General features: G+C 45.5%; 1 protein-coding gene across 5 annotated transcripts in view; it reads left to right on the top strand.

Annotated features, from left to right (window-relative positions):
* The window catches only part of CRTC1 (CREB regulated transcription coactivator 1), a 53401-nt gene that overhangs the window by 7555 nt on the left and 22632 nt on the right, over positions 1-23214 (top strand). For 3 of the 5 annotated variants that reach the window (XM_077788863.1, XM_077788859.1, XM_077788860.1), the window contains exons 2-8: positions 12074-12190; positions 13552-13599; positions 16273-16410; positions 18528-18589; positions 19343-19437; positions 21917-22002; positions 22385-22428. In XM_077788863.1, the coding sequence (XP_077644989.1) occupies positions 12074-12190; positions 13552-13599; positions 16273-16410; positions 18528-18589; positions 19343-19437; positions 21917-22002; positions 22385-22428 (590 nt within the window). The remainder of the gene's footprint in view (positions 1-12073; positions 12191-13551; positions 13600-16272; positions 16411-18527; positions 18590-19342; positions 19438-21916; positions 22003-22384; positions 22429-23214) is intronic. The other 2 variants (XM_077788861.1, XM_077788862.1) reach the window with 1 other exon arrangement.

Here is a 23214-nt window from a genome sequence, read left to right on the forward strand (position 1 = left end):
TGCCTTTTCCTTCCTTTGCCTGCTCCATCACTTTTCCTGATGATTGGGAAAATCTCCTCTGTGCTGTCCCTGCTGAGCTGCTCGCTGGTGGTTTTCCTCTGCTTACTTATCACTCCAGAGCAGTAAGATGTGTTAACTGCACACTGCAGCTCTGTCAGATGAATTCTCAATTAATTCTGGTACCCAGCTATTACTATTTATGTGAATATTATTTTCCTTGGACGGCCGAGGTCTCGGAGGGGAGGGAATTGGAGTTGATATCCCAAAAAATATGAATTTCCAGGCAGATGGTGATAGCTCCCACCTCAGACAGAGGAGCAGTTGCTGGTGACAGGATGGGGCCTCTTCAGACCTGTTGGAGGAGCAGCTGGTGAAGCTGTGCAGGAGATTTTTCCAGGTCTGGAGCCTCAAAGTGGGATTTCAACATCTGTAAGCTGGATTAAAGGAGTAAAAAACCTCCGTGGGAGAAGGGAAGGCAGGGATTGTTTCATACCCTGACTTCTCACTTTTTGATTCTTTGCAGAGTCTCGGTGTGGATTGGATTCCTGGCAGCAAGAGGGCTAGAAAATATCTGATTTAATATTTATTTAATATCTTAAATATTGCACAAGTTTCCAGCAGCCAGCTCAGACTCAAATGTCTGATTGACCTTCTCCTTGTAATTAGATTTGCCTCTGGTTCAGGGAGATGATTGTGCTGAATGAGCCTTTTGCATTCGAAGAATTTGGACTCTGAGGATATTTTGGATATTTTTGGTACCTGAAGGGTTGACTGATGCCACGTTTTCAAGCCACAAACAACTTTCTGTAGCTTTTGGCCACTCTGAGGGCAGAGTGAGGTGGCCCTGAACCCCAAAGAGTGCAAACATGCCCTGCTTGGCTCCTAATTTACGAAACTTGTAGGGTTACATAACTGAATTTTCTTTCTTTAGCTAAAAATAAAAAATGGAACATAAAAGCTATTTTCATCTTCCTTAATGAGGGCATCTCTGCTTTTATTTCAACTTTTCTGAGGCATTTCAATAGGAGGGATGGGGATGGTTGAGGAGCTTTTTATTGAAGCTGGACGAATGTTTCCTGGCGTTCTCCATCAGTTCCCTGCTCAGAAGGAATATTTGCTTTAAGAAAGAAGGTCCCTTTTAACTCAGCCTTTTCTGTGATAAATTTGTTTATTTTTAGGTTGGTTTGTAGTAATTAGCATTGCACCTCAGCTGTGTGGGGCAGGGCTGTGTCTCTGCTTTTTGGGGTTGGTTTTGGGGGTCCATTTTTGGGTTTGCTTTGTCTCCTGCTCTCCTTTGTCACCCAAGTGCCCAAAGTTTGACGATAACAAAGAAAAGTGATCCTCGCCTCCCAATTCTCTGCACAATTCATTGTTACCTAATAACACTCACAAAAATAAACAACATTTTCAGAGTGTCGAGCTCCATCTAAATAGAACCAAAAAGAATTCTTTCCCTTCTGCATATCAATAATAATAATAAAATAATAAAGAAGCTTCCAGCAGGAGCCTCTCCTCTGCTCTGCTGAGTTACCAGCAGCATCCACGCTGGAAGCCTGGCGGGGAAGGAGGTGCCACTCCGAGCTGCCAGGGGCTGGGGTTTGTTTTTCATTTTCAGAGCTCTCAAATCAGGTTTGGCTTTTTCATTTCCAAAGCTCTCAAATCAGGTTGGGTGCCTGTTGTAGCTTTGCTTGGCTCCCTGCCCGGCGATAGAGCACAACTCGGAAGAATAGTCACTATTTTAAGGCTCCAGTTTGCTGTATCCTGTTTTTGCTGCTCAGTTGTGACTGTGAAGTTTTAAACAGTAAACCTTTGTTCACCAGAAATAGCAAAAGTGCTTTTAAACACCGAGTCGCAGCCTTTGCATTAAGTTTAATGCTTTATTATTATGGCTTTGTTTATTTATTTAAATCCTGCAAGGTGCGTTCTTAATGATTCTTTGCCCTCGGCCACCCAATGATTCATATTCATTTGTTTTGGGGGGAAAAATGCAGTTTTTCTCTGTTTTTACTGTTCAGAGATTAGAAAAGAAACAAAACAGAAATAAGGAATAAAAAATAAACACAGCATTAAATTACCTCCCCTGTCCTCTCCTCTTTCTGGTTTGTTTTCTTTGGGTTCACAAGAGAAAATTGATTTTTCTTGTGAAAAAAAAAAAAATCGTCTTTTTCTTATTTCTTTAAAAAAAAAAAAAAAGATTAGAGTGTGCTGTGGATTTTGGGGGCTGTAAATAGTGTTGGGGTGTGAGATCTTTGCACTCTGACAGGAATTGGAGGAGGCAGCTGGGGGAGAGCTGCGAGCCCGGGTGATTTTTACAGCCCCGTTTCCTCACGGTTTTATGGCTCAGGCGAGCTGGGGAGCTGCTTGCAGCTCCTGAAGGAGAATCTAATGGGGCCTTGGAATTTGGAGATGACTCATAAGAGGACAAAACAATCCAGTTAAGTGATTTGAGGTCTTAAATAATCTCTTCAACAGGAAGGTGAAGAAAACATGAACTCATGAGTAATAATTGGCTCTCCTGGAGTGCTCCAAGTGCAGCGCTGGGGCTTGGCCAGGGCTCAGCTGATTCCTGCTCTGCTGATCAATAACAGCTCAGCTCTTGTGAATGGAATCTGAGCTGATTCCTGCTCTGCTGATCAATAACAGCTCAGCTCTCATGAATGGAATCTGCTGGGCTGGAATGCTCTTAGCAAAGGGTTCTTTGGATTGCAGTTCTGAGTTGGGATTCTTGGCGTGTCCTGAGCGTGGCCAGGAATTGGGCTGGATCCTGATGGGTCCCTGCTAACTCAGCCTGTTCTGTGAGAAATTCAGTTTAGCTTGATCCTAATGGGATCCTTTCTAACTCAGCCTGTTCTGTGAGAAATTCAGTTTAGCTTGATCCTGATGGGTCCCTTCTAACTCAGCCTGTTCTGTGATAAATTCAGTTTATCTTGATCCTGATGGGTCCCTTCTAACTCATCCCTTTCTGTGAGAAATTCAGTTTAGCTTGATCCTGATGGGATCCTTTCTAACTCAGCCTGTTCTGTGAGAAATTCAGTTTAGCTTGATCCTGATGGGTCCCTTCTAACTCAGCCTGTTCTGTGAGAAATTCAGTTTATCTTGATCCTAATGGGATCCTTTCTAACTCAGCCTGTTCTGTGAGAAATTCAGTTTAGCTTGATCCTGATGGGATCCTTTCTAACTCAGCCTGTTCTGTGAGAAATTCAGTTTAGCTTGATCCTGATGGGTCCCTTCTAACTCATCCCTTTCTGTGATAAATTCAGTTTATCTTGATCCTGATGGGTCCCTTCTAACTCAGCCATTTCTGTCATAAATTTACTTTAGGTTGATCCTAATGGGTCCCTTCTAACTCAGTGTAGTCTGCAACAAATTTATTTTAAGTTAACTCTAATGGGTCCCTTTAAGTCAGACTTTTCTGTGAGAAATTTATTTTAGGTTGTTTTATAGTGAGTGCTGTGTTGCACCTCAGCTGTGTGGGGTAGGGCTGTCTCTCCTTTTTGGGGTTCCTTTTTGGGGTTGTTTTTTTGGGTTTGCTTTGTCTCCTGCTCTCCAGAAGTCACCCAAGTGCCCAAAGTTTGATGATAACAAAGAAGAAGGGATCCTTGCCTCCCAATTCTCTGCTTCCTGGAGATGCAGCCTGCAAAAATGAGTGGTTTGAGTTCCAAATCCAGAGGGTGGGAATGCCTTGCTCAGGATATCACAGACTGGAGGTGACCATCACCTCCTGCTCCTCTGTCAGAGCACAGAATTTGCAGTTCTGCATTAATTCTGGAGAGGTTTTTCAGCAGTGCAGGGGCCTCCTGCAGGTGTTGCAGCCTTTGAGCCCTCAGGATTTTCCTGGGAAGCCACTGGAAGTGCAGGATTGAAGCAGTGCTATCAGGTAACTTCAAAAATAATCAGATTTACAAAGTCTCAGGTCAGCTGCCTCTCTGTGCCCTTCCCTGTGCCTGGCAGTTTTTATTACTCTCATGATGAAAACAGCTTTTTCTGAATCCCAGTTTATTTTTCCATGGAGCTCCTGTTTCATTCCAGGAGATGGAAGAGGAGGATTTTGCTCTCCCTTTGCTCCTGGTCCTTGGAGGTGTCACCTCATGTTTAGCTGTTAATTTTTGAAGTTTTGGAGAAGATGTGGGTGTTTTAGTGGTGGAAAATTAAAATCCCTGAAAATCAAGGCTGGCCTGGTGCTCTCAGCTCAGCTCTGAGCAAGGAGTTGCTTGGGAAGTGTCTCGGTGGCAGCAACAAAACTGCTGCTCTTTTGTGGCTGCTAAATTCCAAGATATTACAACAGCTTCCTTCCCTTTAAAAAAAAAAAAAAAACAACTAAAAAAACCAACAAAAATGCTTTTTTTTCTGGCCTTTTCCTGCATTTTTGTTCTTCCTGGCTGCGTTTGCTTGGCCCCAGAGCCGTGTTTGTGTCCTGACAGGGCGATGGGATAATGGAACAAATCCTCAGAAGTGGCTGCAGTGACACTTGTGGTGCTGGAGGAGTAAACAATGATGTAGCAGTTCCACGAGCCGGGGGGTCACATCCAGTTCATCCCATATGTCTGCAGTTTTTCGGGGTAATTTTCACTTTGTTTCTCCGTAGACATTTGGCTTCCTGTTTTGGCTTTGCTTGCCCCATTCCCTGCAAAATCCATCGCTCCAGGACACCGGGATCCTCGGGAGCCCTGCAAGGATTGGCACAGGCAACAAGGGAAACTTTCCCTGGGCTTGTCCTCGCTCCTGTCCGGAGCCAGCCTTCAAATCTTCACTTTCATGACAACTAAAAACACCCTGGAAATTCAAAACACACCCCCCCCAAACCCGTTGCAAAACATTTTGTTCCAAGCTGCTGCTGGAATCTCTGAGGTCCCAGGCGAGGCAGGCAGAGCAGCTGCTCTCGCTGTGGATTATCCCTTTCCTCTCAACTTCAGCCTTCATTTCCTCTCCCCTCCTTCCCGGGAGGAACAGCTGCGCCTTTGGAGCTCTGCTGCTCTTGGAGCAGGGCTGGAGAGCGCAGGAAATGGGTGACTTTGGAAATCTGCCTCTTGCCGAGTGTGACAGCCCGGGCAGGGAGAGGCAGGGCTGCCCTGCTCCTCATCCTGCCCCCGGGGCTGGGCAGAGCCCGGCAGCTGCTCTGCCTCCCCTTCCCTCCTCCTCCGGGACCCTGAAATGTGCATTATTCCCAAACCCAGCCTGCTTTGAGCCCCGCATCCAGAGGGTGGGAATCCTGAGGGTGCTCAGGTTGTCACGAACCCACTCCATCGCCTCCTGCTCCTCTGTCAGGGCACGGAATTTGCAGTTCTGCCCAAATTCTGGAGAGGTTTCCAGCAGCTGCAGGGGCTCCTTGGGGCACTGCTGGGGTTTCAGAGCCCCTTTTTTATCTCCCAGCTGACAGCAGCTGGAGCTGCGGATATCTTTTATCTCCCTCTGGCTCAAGCCCTTTCCTAGAGGATCAGGGTGTTTTATCACAGATTTTGAGCTGTGGTTTGCTGTTATCACACCTTTTCCTTTCTCTGAAAGACAATTTCAAACATGTGGCTTTGCACCATAAGATTTATTCCCCCTCGTTTATCAGGGCATTGAAGATAAACTCCATTATTGACACATTACAGCTGCCTGCTGAGGTGCAAATATTGCTGTTACTACATCTCATAATATTATTTTTTAATTACATGGGAAATTAGAATAAAAAGCTAAACTTGCAAATCTATCTCTTCAGCCACCTATTGAATATTTGATAACAGCGTGAGTGAATTTATAGCAGTAACATGTAAATAATGGAAGTATTTGTAATTATTTGCAATAAATTATCCAAAACATGATAAAATTATAAAAACAAGCAGTATTCACCCAAGCTTTAAAAGCATTATAGAGACTAAAAAGTCCAAAAGTCTTCCCAGCCTTCATTCATCTCCTCTGGGAGCAGCAGGATATTTTAATTCATTTATCCTCACTCCCTAGGTGGGATCCAGAGGTGCTGGTGGCTGGAATATTTGGAATATCTTCATTTATCCCCAATTTCCCTGGATTGCTCCAGGCTTGGAGCTCCACTCAAACTTTGAGTTGCTGATGGGAGAATTAAACCTGCAGGGAGGGACTGTGAGGAGTTGCAGAACAAAAAATCCCAACTCCCCCTGCTGGGATTATTCCCATTTCCCAGGAGAATCCCTGGGATGGGACCAGTTTGGGATCTAAAACCAACTCCTCTCCCCCTGGAACTTGTTCTGTGCTCAGAACTTTGTGTCTGCTCATTATTGATTTGAATTTTCAGCTCGGGGATGTGGAGAGGCACCGGCTGGAATTAACAAAAGTGTGGCCAACACAGAAATTCCTTTTTCCTTGGTTTACCAGGATTTTCTCTTACTCATTTCTGATTCTTTCCTCACTGCATTAAAGAAACCCCGGGCAGTTTTCAGGGAGGGTGGGCTCACAAACCAGCAGTTATTTCAATGTTCATTCATTTTTATTTTCAATGTTTATTCATTGCCACTCAAATTTTACTAATAATTTGAGTCAGCAAGCGTTGAGTTTTTAAAATTCAAATTTGAATGTGAATTTTGGACTGTTAACAGAAACAGGTTCCCTTGAGAAGCCAAAGTCTGGGTGTTGGGAGGGTTTTTGGCACCTTAGAAATAATTAAAGGATTAATGTGATTTGTAGCTGGTGGCTGCCACTAAATCTAACCCCCAATCATTAAATGCTGTTAAGGTCTCTTTCTTTTTGAACTTTTATTTGCTTTTCTTATCAATGAATGGGGAGGAATCTCCCTTTGAAGGCGCCACTCCCCTGGGATGGGTTTGTTTGATTTGCTGTTTAAACCCAGGATTTGGGGAGCCTCTTTTTCTCCTGCTTCCCCTCTGACAAATTCCTGACATCCCAAATCCCAAATCCTGCAGCAGGGCTGGCTGCTCCAGGTGAGAATTCCTGGGAAATTCATCCCTGTCCAAGCAAACCCAGCTTGGCACAACGGGATTTCCCAGTCATGCAGCCTCTAAAACTCCCACTAAATCCTAATTAAGCTTTAATAATTCTTTTCTAATTTTAATCTGCGCTGGTTTTGCTGCTTATTAGGCTGGAGGTGCTAAAGGAGAAGGGTTTTTTTTAAGGGTAAAAAATGAAATTATAAGAAAGCTCGGCGTGGAAACTGCAAGGCAGTGCAAAAGCTGTTATCACCAAATCTTTGCTTCCTGTAGTCATCAGATATCTGGGGTTTTATCAAACGGACACTCCACCCTTTTATTATCGTGCTGGCAGTCCACATTTTGTCTGTTAAAAAAGGCATTTTTAGAAAAACCTTTACTGTGGATTTGGGTTGATTGACAAAGCCAAAACTGCCAAACTTCCCAGTGGGTTCTGCGCACAAATTTGTAATTTACTCCGAATTTTTCAGGGAAGAATTTCAGTAACTTGAAGTATTGCATTCTTAATAAATGCTTCATTTAATTCCTATCAGCATATTAGAAAATCTGTAGAAAAAACTGGATTTGTATTTAGGGTTTTGTTTCTGTCTTTATTTATTATTTTTTTAATTGTAGAACTTTAATCTCTCCGTACAAACACAGCTGTGTGTCCAGCAAATGGTAACCCAAATGAAAAAATTGATGTATTTTATATTAATGTTCACGTCAATTATGTGATTTTTCATGATTAAATTGGATTTTAAAGAAAAAAAAAAAGAGGATTTAAAGTTAAGTAGAATAAGAGAAAGGCTGGTGGAAGGAAAATTACAGATTCCATCTGGACCTGGTGTTTGGGGAGCATTTCTTCAGAATAAGAAAAAACGCACAAGAAGAAAAGAACAAGAAAACCAAGCAGAAATAAAGTGGTTTAACAAGCAAAAGCTGCTTCCTTACCAAAAGCTTCCTTGGGAAGGAGCTGGGATATTTTGCAATATTTTCAGCTGTCAGGGAGCTGCTCTTGGCCACACCACAGAGAAATGGAAAAGCTGCAGTGTAGAGCCACCAGAAATTCTGGTGTTCACGAAATTAATAAATCTGGTGAGCACTCAGTAATTCCTTATCATCCTCCCCTGTCTAATTCATCCAGAATGCAAATGGCACTAATTGAATCCAGCCCCAGGAGATAACCCTGGGGCTGCCCTGGGACTTGTTAACGTTTTCAGAGTAATTGGAATTTTTCTGTTAAGAAAAGGCTGTTCCTTTTTGTTATTTTCTTTTCAGTTCAAACCCCTCTCTCAAATCCTCATCCCCAGTTGTGCCATGTACCTGCTCCTCCTCGCAGGGTGGATGGAGAGGAAAAATGAATTTTCATTTTGGTCCCAGCATCTGTTTTCCTGAGGGGTGGGGAGGCCCTGGCACAGAGTGCCCAGAGAAATTGTGGATTTCCCATCCCTGCAAGTGTCCAAGGCCTGCTGGAGCACCCTGGCATAGTGGAATTAAATAATATTTAAGGTCCCTTCCTAAACTTTATTCTGGATTTTGATGCTGCTTCCCACTGAGGTATCTGAGAGAAATTTGCAGCTTTTTTTTTTGTTTGCAGAGAAGGGAAAAACTGGAGCTGATTTCACTCCTGATTTCTGCTGGAGTGACAGCAAGCTCCTAAGATTCAACCAAAGTTTTTTTCCAGCTCCTAAAATTCAAACAAAGTTTCCTTCAAGCTCCTCAGATTCAAACTAAGTTTTCTTCCAGCTCCTAAGATTTAACCAAAGTTTTCTTCCAGCTCCTAAGATTCAAGCAAAGTTTTCTTCCAGCTCCTAAGATTCAAACTAAATTTCCCTCAAGCTCCTAAGATTCAACCAAAGTTTCCTTCAAGCTGCTAAGATTCAACCAAAGTTTTCTCCAAGCTCCTAAGATTCAGACAAAGTTTCTTTCAAGCTGCTAACATTCAACCAAAGTTTCCTTCCAGTTCCTAAGATTCAACCAAAGTTTCCTTCAAGCTGCTAAGATTCAAACTAAATTTCCTTCCAGCTCCTAAGATTCAAACAAAGTTTTCTTCAAGCTCCTAAGATTCAACCAGTTTTCTCCAAGCTCCTAAGATTCAACCAAAGTTTCTTTCAAGCTGCTAACATTCAAAGTTTCCTTTCAGCTCGTAAGATTCAAACAAAGTTTCCTTCAAGCTGCTAAGATTCAAACAAAATTTTCTTCCAGCTCCTAAGATTCAAACTAAATTTCCTCCAAGCTGCTAAGATTCAAACAAAGTTTTCTCCAAGCTGCTAAGATTCAAACGAAGTTTTCTTCCAGCTCCCAAGATTCGAACTAAGTTTTCTTCCAGCTCCTAAGATTCAAACTAAGTTTCCTTCGAGCTGCTAACATTCAACCAAAGTTTTCTTCCAGCTCCTCAGATTCAAACGAAGTTTCCTTCCAGCTCCTCACATTCAACCAGCGTTTTCTTCCAGCTCCAAAGGCGGAGCTGGAGGCGCTCAGGACACAAATCCTGCTCTGCTTCCACTTGATCCCCCAGATTGGGAGTGGCAGTTGTTGATGGGCTGCAGCAGTCGCTGCTCTCCTTTCTGGCACGCAGCTCCAGCAGCCTCCATCCTGCTCAAATCACCGAGCAGCCCGCTTCCCCAGCTCTGGGCTTGCCTCATTTCCATGCAAGTGCAGCACAAAGATAAATGCTCCTGACCTCCCTGGACTGTGCTGCTTTGAGGTGGGAATATCCTGAGAAAAACCCAAAATCCTAAAAGAAACACAAAGCCACCCCCTCCTCCCTGGGTGCCTTTTGGAGGTTCTTGAAAGGAAACCAACACCTGTTGAAATAGTTACTTCAATGTTTGGCCCAAATCCCAAACAAGGCTTTTTTTTTTTTTTTTTTTTTTTTTTCCTATTTTTTTAACAACAAAAACATATGCAGGGGCCAGGGAAAAAGCACAGCTAGTTCTGTTATTGTGCTTTTTGTGCTCTGAGTTGGAGGGGCTGTGACTCATTAAGTGATACTAACACAGGGTTTCTCTAATTTCATGTCTTGCTTCAGGAATTGCGTGGCAAAATATTGCACAAGAAAAGCAAAGGGGCCTTTCCTGCTCCTCACATGGCACCTTTCCGAGGCATTTGATAGGGAAAACTGGGAATATTTTACAAATCTTCAGGCTGAGGGGTTTATCTGCCCTCAACCACTTTGTGGGAGGTGTCTTGCCCTATGCTCTGAGGTTTTGGAGCATCCTGGCAAAGGCTGGACAGGACCTCGGAGCTGTTTTCCTGATCCTGGCATTCCATGGGGAGGTTTCATCTCCAGAGTCACTCCTAAGTCAGGGATTACTTTGGTCCCTCAGCTCAAGCCCAGAGATTCTGTGCAGTTGGAAATTGCTGCCTTCTGGGGGAAATTCTCTGCATGGAGAGTCTTTGAGTTTTCTAGGAATTGTTTGAATGTCAGGAAAGTGCGTGAGCTGTCCTCAGGGTGAGCTTGTACTCAGGGACTGTTCCAATATAAAATTCCTCCCTGGGAGGGTGGGAGGCCCTGGGATGGAATTCCCAGAGCAGCCGTGGCTGCCCCTGGGTCCCTGGGATGGTGGGAGGGGTCCCTGCCCATGGCAGGGCTGGGGTGAGATGATCCTTAAGGTCACTTTTCCAACCCACATTGTTCTGGAATTCTGTGATCCTCCATGGATACTCTGTGATCCTCCATGGATACTCTATGATCCTCCATGGATACTCCGAAGTGTTGGCCTGGAGTAAACAGGCTGGGCCTTTTCTCTGCAACCCTGCCTGGGTGTTGGCAGTGTGGGGTGGGCACCTGGAGCAACCCTGGACATGCTTGAACATCCTTGAGCACTCCTGAGCACCCCTGAGCTCCTCTGAGCACCCCACAACAACCCTGAGCACCCCATAACAGCCCTGAGCACCTCTGAGTTCCTCTGAGCACCCCACAACAACCCTGAGCACCCCATAACAGCCCCGAGCACCCCTGAGTTCCTCTGAGCACCCCATAACAGCCCCGAGCACCCCTGAGCTCCTCTGAGCACCCCATAACAGCCCTGAGCACCTCTGAGTTCCTCTGAGCACCCCTGAACTCCTCTGAGCACCCCATAACAGCCCTGAGCTCCTCTGAGCACCCCATAACAGCCCTGAGCACCTCTGAGTTCCTCTGAGCACCCCATAACAGCCCTGAGCTCCTCTGAGCACCCCATAACAGCCCTGAGCACCCCTGAGTTCCTCTGAGCACCCCATAACAGCCCTGAGCACCCCATAACATCCCTGAGCACCCCTGAGCTCCTCTGAGCACCCCATAACAGCCCTGAGCACCCCTGAACATCCCTGAACACCCTGAGCACCCCTGAACATCCCTGAGAACTCCTGGACACCCCTGAACAACCTGAGCATCCCTGAGCACCCCATATCTCCTCTTAGCACCCCATAACAGCCCTGAGCACCCCTGAGCTCCTCTGAGCACCCCTGAACGTCCCTGAGCACCCCTGAACATCCCCGAGCTCCCGTGAACATCCCTGGGAATTCCTGGACACCCCTGAACAACCTGAGCACCCCATATCTCATCTGAGCACCCCATAACAGCCCTGAGCACCCCTGAGCTCCTCTGAGCACCCTGAACATCCCTGAGCACCCCTGAACATCCCTGAGCACCCTGAACATCCCTGAGCACCCCTGAACATCCCTGAGCACCCTGAGCACCCTATAACAGCCCTGAGCACCCCTGAACATCTCCGAGCACCCCATAACATCCCTGAGCTCCTCTGAGCACCCTGAGCACCCCTGAACATCCCTGAGCACCCCAGAACATCCCTGAGCACCCCTCAGCATCCCAGCAATGTCTCCAGCTCTGGGCAGACACCTGGAATATTTTCCTGGGCAGTGATGCCTGGAATTCAGGGCAGCTCTGCAGACCACCCGTGTGCACCTGGCCCACGGGGAATTCCTGGTGGTGCTTTGGTTATTCCTTGGCCGAAGGGGTTTTCTGTGAGAACCTCTCAGTCCTTTGTTTGAAAACCTGGCTTTGCCTTTTCCTTGGAAATCTCTCCCTGTCCTTTCTCCAGGGCTTTTCCTGCTGGGGAAGGTCGACCCTCCTTTGTGAAAGTTGGATTGATGCCTTTTAATGCTTTCCATTCTCAGCGATCACAGTGTCAACTTGTGCTGCTTGTAAGAGTTGAAATTGTATTTTCTTCCTGCTTTTCTTTCAGCTACAGCTGCAGAAAACCCAATATTTGCAACTGGGGCAGAGCCGTGGCCAGTACTATGGGGGGTCATTGCCAAATGTGAACCAGATTGGGAACAGTGCCATGGATCTCCCCTTCCAGGTGAGTTCAGAGGCTTTTTCCTTGGATTTGCTGATGAATTCTGGGCTTAGAAGCTGCTGTGCCCTCCCAGGCAGCTGCTGGTTCAGGAGGCAGCACCCTGATTTAAAAACTTGGGGTGGGGTTGGGATGTGTGGGTGTTTTTGATGTTGATTGTGGTAGATTTTAATTCTCCTGTCCCTGGTTGTGAGGCTTTGGGGGTCAGGAATACTCTGAGAGATGCCATTCCTGATGAAATCTGGCAAGGTGCTGTAAATGCAAAGCAAAATGGGAGGAAATAAAGATGATGTTGGGGCTGGGGGGTGGAGGAATCGATGTGCATGTTCTGTGGGAGGAATTTTGGGAGAGGAGAAGAGCAGTGGGACACAAAGTGGTATCAGAATAATCACTTTTTTTTTGGGCTGGCTGGAAATGAAATGTAAGAATGTCCTGGCTGGGTTTTGTGACTCCAGGGACGATGCACCTTAAACAGAAAATCAGAATTTCAGGTGAATATTTTGCTGTGTGAAGCATGTTTGGACAGGGGATGTTGTCCAAGGACAGGATTAGTTGGTGGATCCTTTGTGGACTCCCGATTTGCACATTTAGTTGATTTAGAGTGGCCAAAATAATGAACATTTCTGCATCAGTTTTCCTTCTTTGAGCAGTCAGAGTTACGGTTGAGCTCACGAGGATGTGGTGGGAAGGAAATTTTGCAGTTTGTGGTTTTCTGATGAAGGCTGTTTAATAAAGATGGAGAAACTCTTGCTGACCTCCTCTAACTGCTTCTTGAAATAGGTGCAGACAGCTGAATTTGGGCAGGTTAAAGCCTTGAATTTTGTGCCACAGGAGAGGCAAAAGTCTATTTTGATCTTTTATTCCCTGTGGAATCCAGAGCAGAGGTTTGTAGCGGATTGAAGTCCCCAGTGCTACTCCACAATGTCTGCTCTGTTCAAGCTTTTCTCTTCAGCTTTTTGTTAGGGGGATTAAAAATTCCTTTTAAACAATAATATTTCAGTATTTCTATGCTTGATGGCCATCACTGGTGGTTTTTACCTGGACTGTTTTAATCCTGACTGCTGAAAAGTGAATATTCAAAAAATTTATGAATGACTGGAGGAGGAGACAGAAACAAACTATCCTTAAACCCTGGGGTTTGCTGTATTTTTTTCCACACACACTCTAAAAAAAACCCCCAAATTGATATTGTTCCAGATAACAAATGGTGACGAGCAACAAAACAACCCCATGTGTTTGTAGCAGGGGGGAAAATCTTCCCAGGTTTTCCCAAGCACGGCTCTGGGGTGGTGTGAAGGCAGAGCCTGGGTGGTTGTGCCTGCTGAGAGCGTTGGTGTCTGAGCATCTTCTGCTTCTTTGATTTGCAGCACAACGGAGCTCTGGCTGAAGCCTTTGGAGCAGTTCCTGTCTCTTTGGTAAACAAGTTTTTAGGTTTGTGCAAATACGTATTTAGGACTGGTCCTGTTTGCCCAGGTGGATACGTATTTCTGCACACCCGCTGTGCTGCACACAGGATTTATTTGGTTCACCCCCAGCTCCACAGGACTGCAGGGCTGCCACACAAATCCAGGTTTTGCCGTGCATCCCAGTCTGGAACATGCAAATAATTCCTGTGCAGACTCCCTGGACTTGCTGTCATGTGGTTATTCTGGTTTTTTTGGGGGGTTTCTTCGGTGCAGCTGGTGGATTATTCCGTCTTGGCCTGTGGTTTCAGCGATCTCTGAGCATGTGCACTCAGCCTGCATGTTTAAATCCATGGGGAAGGGCAGAATGAATTCCCAAATCCTGCTTGGCACCAGGAGGCACCAAAATACCAACCAGCAGTAGGTACCACTCCTCCTTCCCCCTCATCCACCTCTCCTGGGTTTATTTCCCAAGAAATCCTAAAAGGACGCTTGGAGAGCGCTGAGCTTTTTCCTTCCTGTCTGTATTGAGCTGCTTTTTTCATGGTTTGGGGGGTTTTGGGGCTGCTCTCAAACCCTTGAATGTTTTTCAGGGGAGTGAAACTCTTTTAGTTCTTCATTTTCCCCAAATACAATCAATGCTCATATCTATTAATTGCTTTTAATCCATTTTTTTTCCCTAGAGTTAAATATCTGCTGCCTTGCAGAGATGGGGAATTTTAATCCAGGAACATTGTCCTGCTGTTTGGCCCTAAATAAATTTTGTAGGAAGGTTGCTGAGAGAAGCCAGACCCGTTGGAGGTGATACCCATTTCCTCAGGTGTTTTCTGTTCCCCTAAATTCAGGATTCTTTTGGGATCTGGGTTCCTGGAAAGGCAGGGAACAGCACTGTCCCAAAATCCCTCTTTCCATAAACTGTAGCCCTGATCTGGGACACATTCTACGTTATTTGTGCCGCTGCTGCACTCAAATGAGATTTTGATGGTGTTTTTAACAAGGAAATCATGCCAATAAAAGGTAAAATCCTAAGAAATAGCTGTTTTTACATGGAACTTTTTGTCTTTATAATTTTATGCTTTGGCTTCCCTTTAAATTCCAGGTGAGCCCTGTGCTCAGGGCTGGCTGCTCCTTTTTTAGCAGCGCTGTGCTGACACCACTGACATAGGAAATTGCTTTTCCTGTTGACCTTCCAAGCACGTATTTGCAAGTTTTGCTGCCTTTTGGGTTGTAACAACAGAAAAAAGGAGGAGTTTGAGACCTTCTGTCACTTTGGAATGATGAATATTCCCACTTGTGTGTGGGGATTGTTGCTCAGGGCTCGCAGCAGAGATTAAAGCACCGTGTTTGAATTTAAAACCCTTAAAATTGAGATTCTGTTTGAGATTTCTCAGCCAAGTGAGGAAGTGAAGAACAAACCTCATGATTTGAAGTCCTGTAAAAAGTCACTGTGCTCCTTTCTAGTCCCCTGTTGCCTTAAATATTCTGCTGCATATAAAATGTTGGCCCTGAAATGAGAAAATAAACACCACAGCCCCTCTGCAGCTCTGTTAACACAGCCTGTGTGTGCAGAGAGGGTGAGGAGCCCAATGTTTGCTGAAGAGAAAAGAGTTTAAAATAGTAGAAAGACTCTTTAAAAAGTTCATACAAACAAAGTCTTTCAAAATAAATGCAAAGCTTTATAGAAATAATCTTTTCAACAGCCAAAGCTGACACTTGGAAAAAAAAAAGAAGAGCAAAAAAAAAGAAGAAAAAAGGGATGAATGTGGAAGCCAGATGGTTTCAGGGCTTGGCAGACAGGACAGTGCATTTGCCACGTGCAGCACCTGAATGGAGGAGGAAATTTTGGATTTCCAAACAGATGGTGTTGAGGGACTCAGCAAAGCTGTTCACATTGGCAGCGAGTGCAGGGCTGGGGAGGATTTTTCTCCCTGGAGACCCATAAATTGCTGGTGGAGTACGAGCAGAGATTGACCCCTCGGTACTTCCTTTGTCCCCCCGGTACAGCCTGGGAAGGGCTGTGGAAAATGTGAAAGTTTTCCAGTTTAGCCTGGGAATTCATCTTCCCTGTCCTTCCCCTGCCATCCTCCTGAGCTCATCTGCTCAGGATGTCGGTGAGATAAGAGTCCAGGTGGGATCGTCCCACCTCGGGTCACTGAAGGAGCTGAAAATCACTTCAAAACCATCCGACAGAGGAGGAAGGAAACTGCTTTTCTTTTTCTTTTCATTCTCTCAGTGTCCCCTTCAAATAAATCTGCTGCAAGGAGGGGTGAGAGGCAGCCTGGGAGCAGGCAGCGTGGCCTGGGGAATGCTGAGCTCAGCGTGCAGCTCCTCCCTGCATCCCCTGCCCTGGCCTGGGCTCTGGATGTCGGCATGTTCCTCCCGTGCACCCTGCATGCTGCACCAAGGGCATGTGGCAGCGGCTGGCACTCCTGCCACCTCAGCCCGGGGCACCAGGGCTGCCTGGCTGTGAGGCAGCTCCAGCATGGCCCCTCTGGAGGAGGCAGCTTTCCCAAAAAAGCTGTCGGAGGAAAAACAAAACCACGCAAAGAGCACCTCTCGTTTCGAGTGATTCCTTGGAGCGAGCCAGCCTGGCACACGAGGAGGAGGAGGAGGAGGAGGAGGAGGAGGAGGAGGCTCTGGGCAGGCTGGGGCTGTTTCCCTGTCTAACCCCTGTGTCTCTCCCAGACCCCGTTCCAGTCGTCGGCGCTGGACACGAGCAGGACCACGCGGCACCACGGGCTGGTGGACAGAGTGTACCGGGAGCGGAACCGCCTGGGCTCGCCCCACCGCCGCCCGCTCTCCGTGGACAAGCACGGCCGGCAGATATCCTTGGGAGCAGGGCAGCCAGCGTCCCTCCCCTCTGCACTCTGGGGGTGCCTCACCACCAGCGTCCCTCCCTTCTGCATTCTGGGGGTGCCTCACCACCAGCGTCCCTCCCTTCTGCATTCTGGGGGTGCCTCACCACCAGCGTCCCTCCCCTCTGCTCCCTGAGGGTGCCTCACCACCAGCATCCCTCCCCTCTGCACTCTGGGGGTGCCACACCACCAGCGTCCCTCCCCTCTGCACTCTGGGGGTGCCTCACCACCAGCATCCCTCCCCTCTGCATTTTGGGGGTGCCTCACCACCAGCATCCCTCCCCTCTGCATTTTGGGGGTGCCACACCACCAGCATCCCTCCCCTCTGCACTCTGGGGGTGCCTCACCACCAGCATCCCTCCCCTCTGCACTCCGGGGGTGCCTCACCACCAGCATCCCTCCCCTCTGCACTCCGGGGGTGCCTCACCACCAGCATCCCTCCCCTCTGCACTCCGGGGGTGCCTCACCACCAGCATCCCTCCCCTCTGCACTCCGGGGGTGCCTCACCACCAGCATCCCTCCCCTCTGCACTCTGGGGGTGCCACACCACCAGCATCCCTCCCCTCTGCTCCCTGAGGGTGCCTCACCACCAGCATCCCTCCCCTCTGCACTCTGGGGGTGCCTCACCACCAGCATCCCTCCCCTCTGCATTTTGGGGGTGCCACACCACCAGCATCCCTCCCTTCTGCATTCTGGGGGTGCCTCACCACCAACATCCCTCCCCTCTGCACTCTGGGGGTGCCTCACCACCAGCGTCCCTCCCTTCTGCTCCCTGAGGGTGCCTCACCACCAGCATCCCTCCCCTCTGCATTTTGGGGGTGCCTCACCACCAACATCCCTCCCCTCTGCTCCCCATGGGTGCCTCACCACCACAGGTCCCTTCTCCTCCCTCTCCCCCAGCAGCACAGTCACTTCCCAGCTCCATTTCCCTGCTTTTCCCAGCTCCATGTCCCCGCTTTTCCCAGCTCCACGTCCCTGCTTTTCCCAATCCATTTCCCTGCTTTTCCCAGCTCAATGTCCCTGCTTTTCCCAGCTCCATTTCCCTGCTTTTCCCAGCTCCATGTCCCTCCTTTTCCCATCTCCATGTCCCTGTTTTTCCCAGCTCCATTTCCCTGCTTTTCCCAGCTCCATGTCCCTCCTTTTCCCATCTCCATGTCCCTGTTTTTCCCAGCTCCATTTCCCTGCTTTTCCCAGCTCCATTTCCCTGCTTTTCCCAGCTCCATTTCCCCACTTTTCCCAATCCATGATGTGTTCCCAAAACAGCTGCTGTTTGTAAAGTCAGGGCTCAGCTTTGCTCAGCCTCCCGTGGGCATGACCCACGTGCAGCTGCGGGATCGGGGCACCCAGCAGGGCTCACACAGGGCACAGGTGCCCTGTGAGTTTGGTGGCTTTCTCTGATGGAGCTGCTGCCATCCTCAGCTGGGCTCGTGTGAGGCATTTGGCTCTGTCCCACGGAATATCCAGCCTAAACTGGGCTTGAAGGGTGGAGCAGTGGGTCAGGAATTGACTGGGTGGATGTTCTGGTCACAGCTCAGTGTCCCAGTGCACAGCAGTGCCAAGTGGTGTCCTCAGAGCTGGTCTGGGGACATTTGAGGGTGACAAGGACAGTGGGATTGGGTGCACTCTGTCAACTCTGTGTCCTCTCATTGCAACCCAAACCATTCCAGGATTCCTGGAAAGGTCAGGGCTGTCCTGGGGAAATGGATTTTCCCTCAGAGCTGAGCAAGCCCAGCCCGGGGTTCTCCTTTGCAGCTCCTGGTGCATTCCAGCACAGGCTGGTTTGGGCTGTTGCCGTTTGGATGGGGATGAGCCGAGCCTTTCTGACAGGTTTAAAATCAGCTGGGGCTGGAGGGGGTGTGTGACAGGAGGGCGGAGGCACCAGCACTTAAACCCATGGAAAAGGAGGGAAGATTTTTTACTGCTCAGACATCCCAACAATCCAAATAACACTTTGGGTTGAGATCCTTTTACAGTTCCCCGTAGAGAATCTGTGAGTTGAGTGGTTCTGACGGGATAATTGGAATTATTCTTGGGAAGAGAAGTCCTGCTGGAGTGGGAAGTGTTGCTGCCTTAACCCTGGCCCACGTGGACAGCTGCCCCTATGGCACGGTGTACCTGTCACCGCCGTCGGACACGAGCTGGAGGAGGTGGGTGCCACTCCTGGGGCTGTTCTCTGAGCCTGCAGCAGCTTGCAGCTCTGCCTTTCCAAAGTCACCAACTCAGCTTGCAGTTCAGCACCGCTCCTGTTAGATGAGCTTTAAAATCCAGGTGGCTGCAAGGGATACTCTGATGTAATGGTACCTTTGGAAAGGTAAATCCTTCATCTGTAAAAATCCTTAAAAATGATGTTCCCAGGCACAGCCCAAAACTTGGATGTTTCTCTGGGTGCAGAAACTGGGCTGGGCATGTTCCAGAGGGAAGGAACACGGAGTTACACTTTGAGGGTGGCCACACTCACAAACTTCATCCTGAGTTGTGCTGGCCATGGAAATTCCCATCTCCACAACATCCTGAACCATTCCTTTTCCTCCTCCCAGCCAGGAATGTTTGTTTTAACCACCACAATAACCAAAGTATGGCTAAACAGCTTAAACTGGCATTATTTGATCTTGTTTAATCTGAACAAAGCAGATAAAACTCTGCTCTAACAAGGGCAACCAATTTATCCTGTGTTCCTCTCAATCCCATTATTGAAACAATCGCTCTTCAAACTTGAACTAATTGTTCTGCAAATTAATTGTTTCACAAGGAAATTCTGCCTGGTTGCTGCCATATAGAGAGTTTTGGGTTTTAATACACAATATTGAGGTTTTACCGAATTGTTGTTTTTATCTGAGAGGAAAATTCTTTTATTGAGTGAAGCTGACAATAAAAATATTGTGGGTTTTGCTTTCTCTCAGGACAAACTCTGATTCTGCCTTGCACCAGAGCACCATGACTCCAGCTCAACAGGAATCCTTTTCAGGAGGGTCGCAGGACATGCAGCAGAAAAGAGGTGAGCAGAAAAAGAAAAAGATAAAAAGATTTATAAGAATTTTATAAGAATGATAAGATTTTATAAGAATGGTTTGGGCTCCAAACCATATTTTTTTGGGGGGTTTTTTATAAAATTCAGGAGTGCTGGCACTTCCTGTGGCACAGCACTTGGGTCACATTCACCCTCCTGGGTGCTGAAATCCAGGGAGAAATGCCACAAAACGAAGGGAGAGGTTTTTCCTGAGCCCCGGAATTTGTCATTCCTGCCCTGGGACTCCAGTGCCGAGTTCTGAGCTCTCCTGGAGCTCCTGGAGCAGCAGGAATTCCCAAAATCCCAGTCAGGGACACACAGGGAAGGAGCAGAGGCTTCACCTCCGGTTTATGCCTGGGGGATCCCCAGGGAGGAGGCAAATTCCAGAGGATCCCAGAACAATTCCAAAGGATCCCAGGACAATTCCAGAAGATCCCAGGAAAATTCCAGAGGATCCCACAACAATTCCAAAGGGTCCCAAAACAATTCCAGAGGATCACAGAACCATTCCAAAGCATCCCAGAACAATTCCAGGCTGGATCCCAGGACAGTTCCAGAGGATCCCAGAATTCCAAAGGATCCCAGAAGAATTCCAGGCTGGATCCCAGGACAGTTCCAGGCTGGATTCCAGAACAATTCCAGAGAATCCCAGAGCAATTCCAAAGGATCCCAGAACAATTCCAAGGTATCCCAAAACAGTTCCAAGGTATCCCAGAACAATTCCAGAGGACCCCAGAACAATTCCAGGCTGGATCCCAGAAGAATTCCAGGCTGGATTCCAGAACAATTCCAAAGTATCCCAGAACAATTCCAGAGGATCCCAGAATAATTCCAGGCTGGATCCCAGGACAGTTCCAGAGGATCCCAGAATTCCAAAGGATCCCAGAAGAATTCCAGGCTGGATCCCAGGACAGTTCCAGGCTGGATTCCAGAACAATTCCAGAGAATCCCAGAGCAATTCCAAAGGATCCCAGAACAATTCCAAGGTATCCCAAAACAGTTCCAAGGTATCCCAGAACAATTCCAGAGGACCCCAGAACAATTCCAGGCTGGATCCCAGAAGAATTCCAGGCTGGATTCCAGAACAATTCCAAAGGATCCCAGGACAATTCCAGAGGACCCCAGAACAATTCCAGGCTGGATCCCAGAATAATTCCAGGCTGGATTCCAGAACAATTCCAAAGTATCCCAGAACAATTCCAGAGGATCCCAGAATAATTCCAGGCTGGATCCCAGGACAGTTCCAGAGGATTCCAGAACAATTCCAGAGGATCCCAGAAGAATTCCAGGCTGGATCCCAGGACAGTTCCAGGCTGGATTCCAGAACAATTCCAAAGGATCCCAGAAGAATTCCAGGCTGGAGCAGCTCTGGCACCCTCAGTTCTGGTGCCCTCTGCTGGGCCCTGCTCCAGCTCCAGCTCAGGAAAATCGGGAATTGCTCATCCCAAAGGCCTTTCCCAGCCCTCAAACGCCCCGATCCTAAAGCAAATTCCCGAATTTCATCCTTCCACACGCACCCAGCAAACACCGAAATCCTGCGGAATTCCAGGAATCGGGCAAATCCTCAGCAAGGATGGAATTTCCTTTGCTTTGGAATTTCCTTTGCTTTGGAATTTTCTGGGAAGGATCTAGGTACAAAACAAAACCCTCTGAGGGCCAGAAATAAAAACATCAAAATATCTTCTTTATGGAATTCCTGGTTAAAAACATTTTAAAAAGCATAAAAAAAAACTTCTTAATGAAATATTAGTGTTAAAAACATTTTTAAAATGTCAAAAATATATTCTTTATGGAATTCCGTGCTAAATACAGTTTTAAAAGCCCAAAAATATCTCCTTTATGGAATTCCTTATTAAAAACATTTCGAAAAGTTTAGAAGTTTTTCTTCATGAATTTTTTTAATTAAATACATTTTAAAAAGCTCAGAAATACCTTTTGTATGGAATTCCTTGTTAAATACATTTTATAAAGTTCAAAAATACCTTTTGTATGGAATTCCCTTGTTAAATACATTTTATAAAGTTCAAAAATATATTCTGTACGGAATTCCTTGTTAAATACATTTTAAAAGCTCAAAAATAATATTCTTTATAGAATTCCTTGTTAGTTATATTTTTCAAAGCTCAAAAATACCTTGTGTATGGAATTCCTTGTTAAATACATTTTATAAAGTTCAAAAATATATTCTGTATGGAATTCCTTGTTAAATACATTTTTAAAAGCTCAAAAATACCTTTCTTGTGGAATTCCTTGTTAAATACATTTTATAAAGCTCAGAAATGTATTCTTTATAGAATTCCTTGTGAATTGAAACTTAAGATTTTCCCATAGGTTCAACTTCCAAGGAGCTGAAGATTATTGATTATGAATGGTTTTAAAATGATTTTAACGATTTTGATTATTTTTATTAATTTTTAAAAATTATTCTAAATTTATTTTGATGATTAATCTTTTATTTTTTATTTAGTTTTATTGCTGACTGTCCCTGGAATGGAAGAAACCACCTCTGATGCAGACAAAAACCTCTCGAAGCAAGCCTGGGACACTAAAAAGGTGGGAATTGCACATTTCAAAGGCTGGAAATGTTATTTTTCTGGACAGATTTCAGATAAATTAATGATTAATTAATAACATACGTGAGGCTGGAGATGAAATGATGTGTTTAAACAAAAAAAAAAATAAACATTAGAGCAGAAGGGTGTGAACACAACCTCGCTTGTATGAGAGGAAACTCCTGAAATTTCAAATTTGTTGGGTCAATAAAGCAAAAATAAAAAAGATAAATATCTTTTAAGAGATAAAAATAATAAATATCTTCTAAGGGCTGCCAGATCTGACACGGAAATGCTGAAATTAAACGGATAAATTGAAATATCCCTGAGGCAATATCCTCCAGCAGCATCTTTATTTTGAAATATTTCTCTTTTTATTTCAGGCTGGGTCGTCGAGACCTAAATCCTGTGAAGTTCCAGGAATCAAGTGAGTCCTCAGCAATTTTAATTTAAAATCACCAAAATCTCTAAGAAAAACCAGGGATGGAATTTCCTCTTGCTTTGGAATTTTCTGGGAAGGTTCTGGGTACACAACAAAACCCTCTGAGGGCCAGAAATAAAAATATCAATATAAAAAAAGGTATTAAAATATGTTAAAATAGAAAAAAATATTATAAAATACGTGAAAAATATAAAAAATCGTACATAAAAGTATAGTCTTACAAAAAAAACTTTAGAAAAATATTTGTAAAAATAGATTCTTTATGGAATTCTTTGTTCAATGCATTTTAAAAAGTCAAAAATATCTCCTTTATAGAATTCCTTGTTAAAAACATTTCCAAGAGCTTAAAAAGCTGTCTTAATTAAATTTTCTTGATAAATACATTTTAAAAAGCCTTCTTCATTAATTTCTCTTGCTAAATACATTTAAAACCCTCAAAACCTCATCTTAATGAATGTTTCCTGATAAATGCGTTTTAAAAAGGTGAAAAATATCTTCCAAATGAAATTTTCCGCTTAAATGCATTTAATTAATTTGAATAAAAATCTGTAAAAATCGTGTTAAAATTTTAATAAAAACTTAAAAAAATCTTAATACAATTTGAGTAAGAGTAAAAATTTAAAGAACCTTAATATAAAACTTTAACAATCTTAATAAAATTCTAATAAAAATGTCAAAATACTTAAAAAATGTTTATAAAAATTTAAGAAAAATCTTAATAATTCAAGAATCTTAATGAAATTTTTGTAAAAGTTTTAAAGAATCTTAATA

This window comes from Lonchura striata, chromosome 28 (genome assembly GCF_046129695.1).
Source record: "Lonchura striata isolate bLonStr1 chromosome 28, bLonStr1.mat, whole genome shotgun sequence".
Taxonomy (NCBI): Eukaryota; Metazoa; Chordata; class Aves; order Passeriformes; family Estrildidae; genus Lonchura; species Lonchura striata.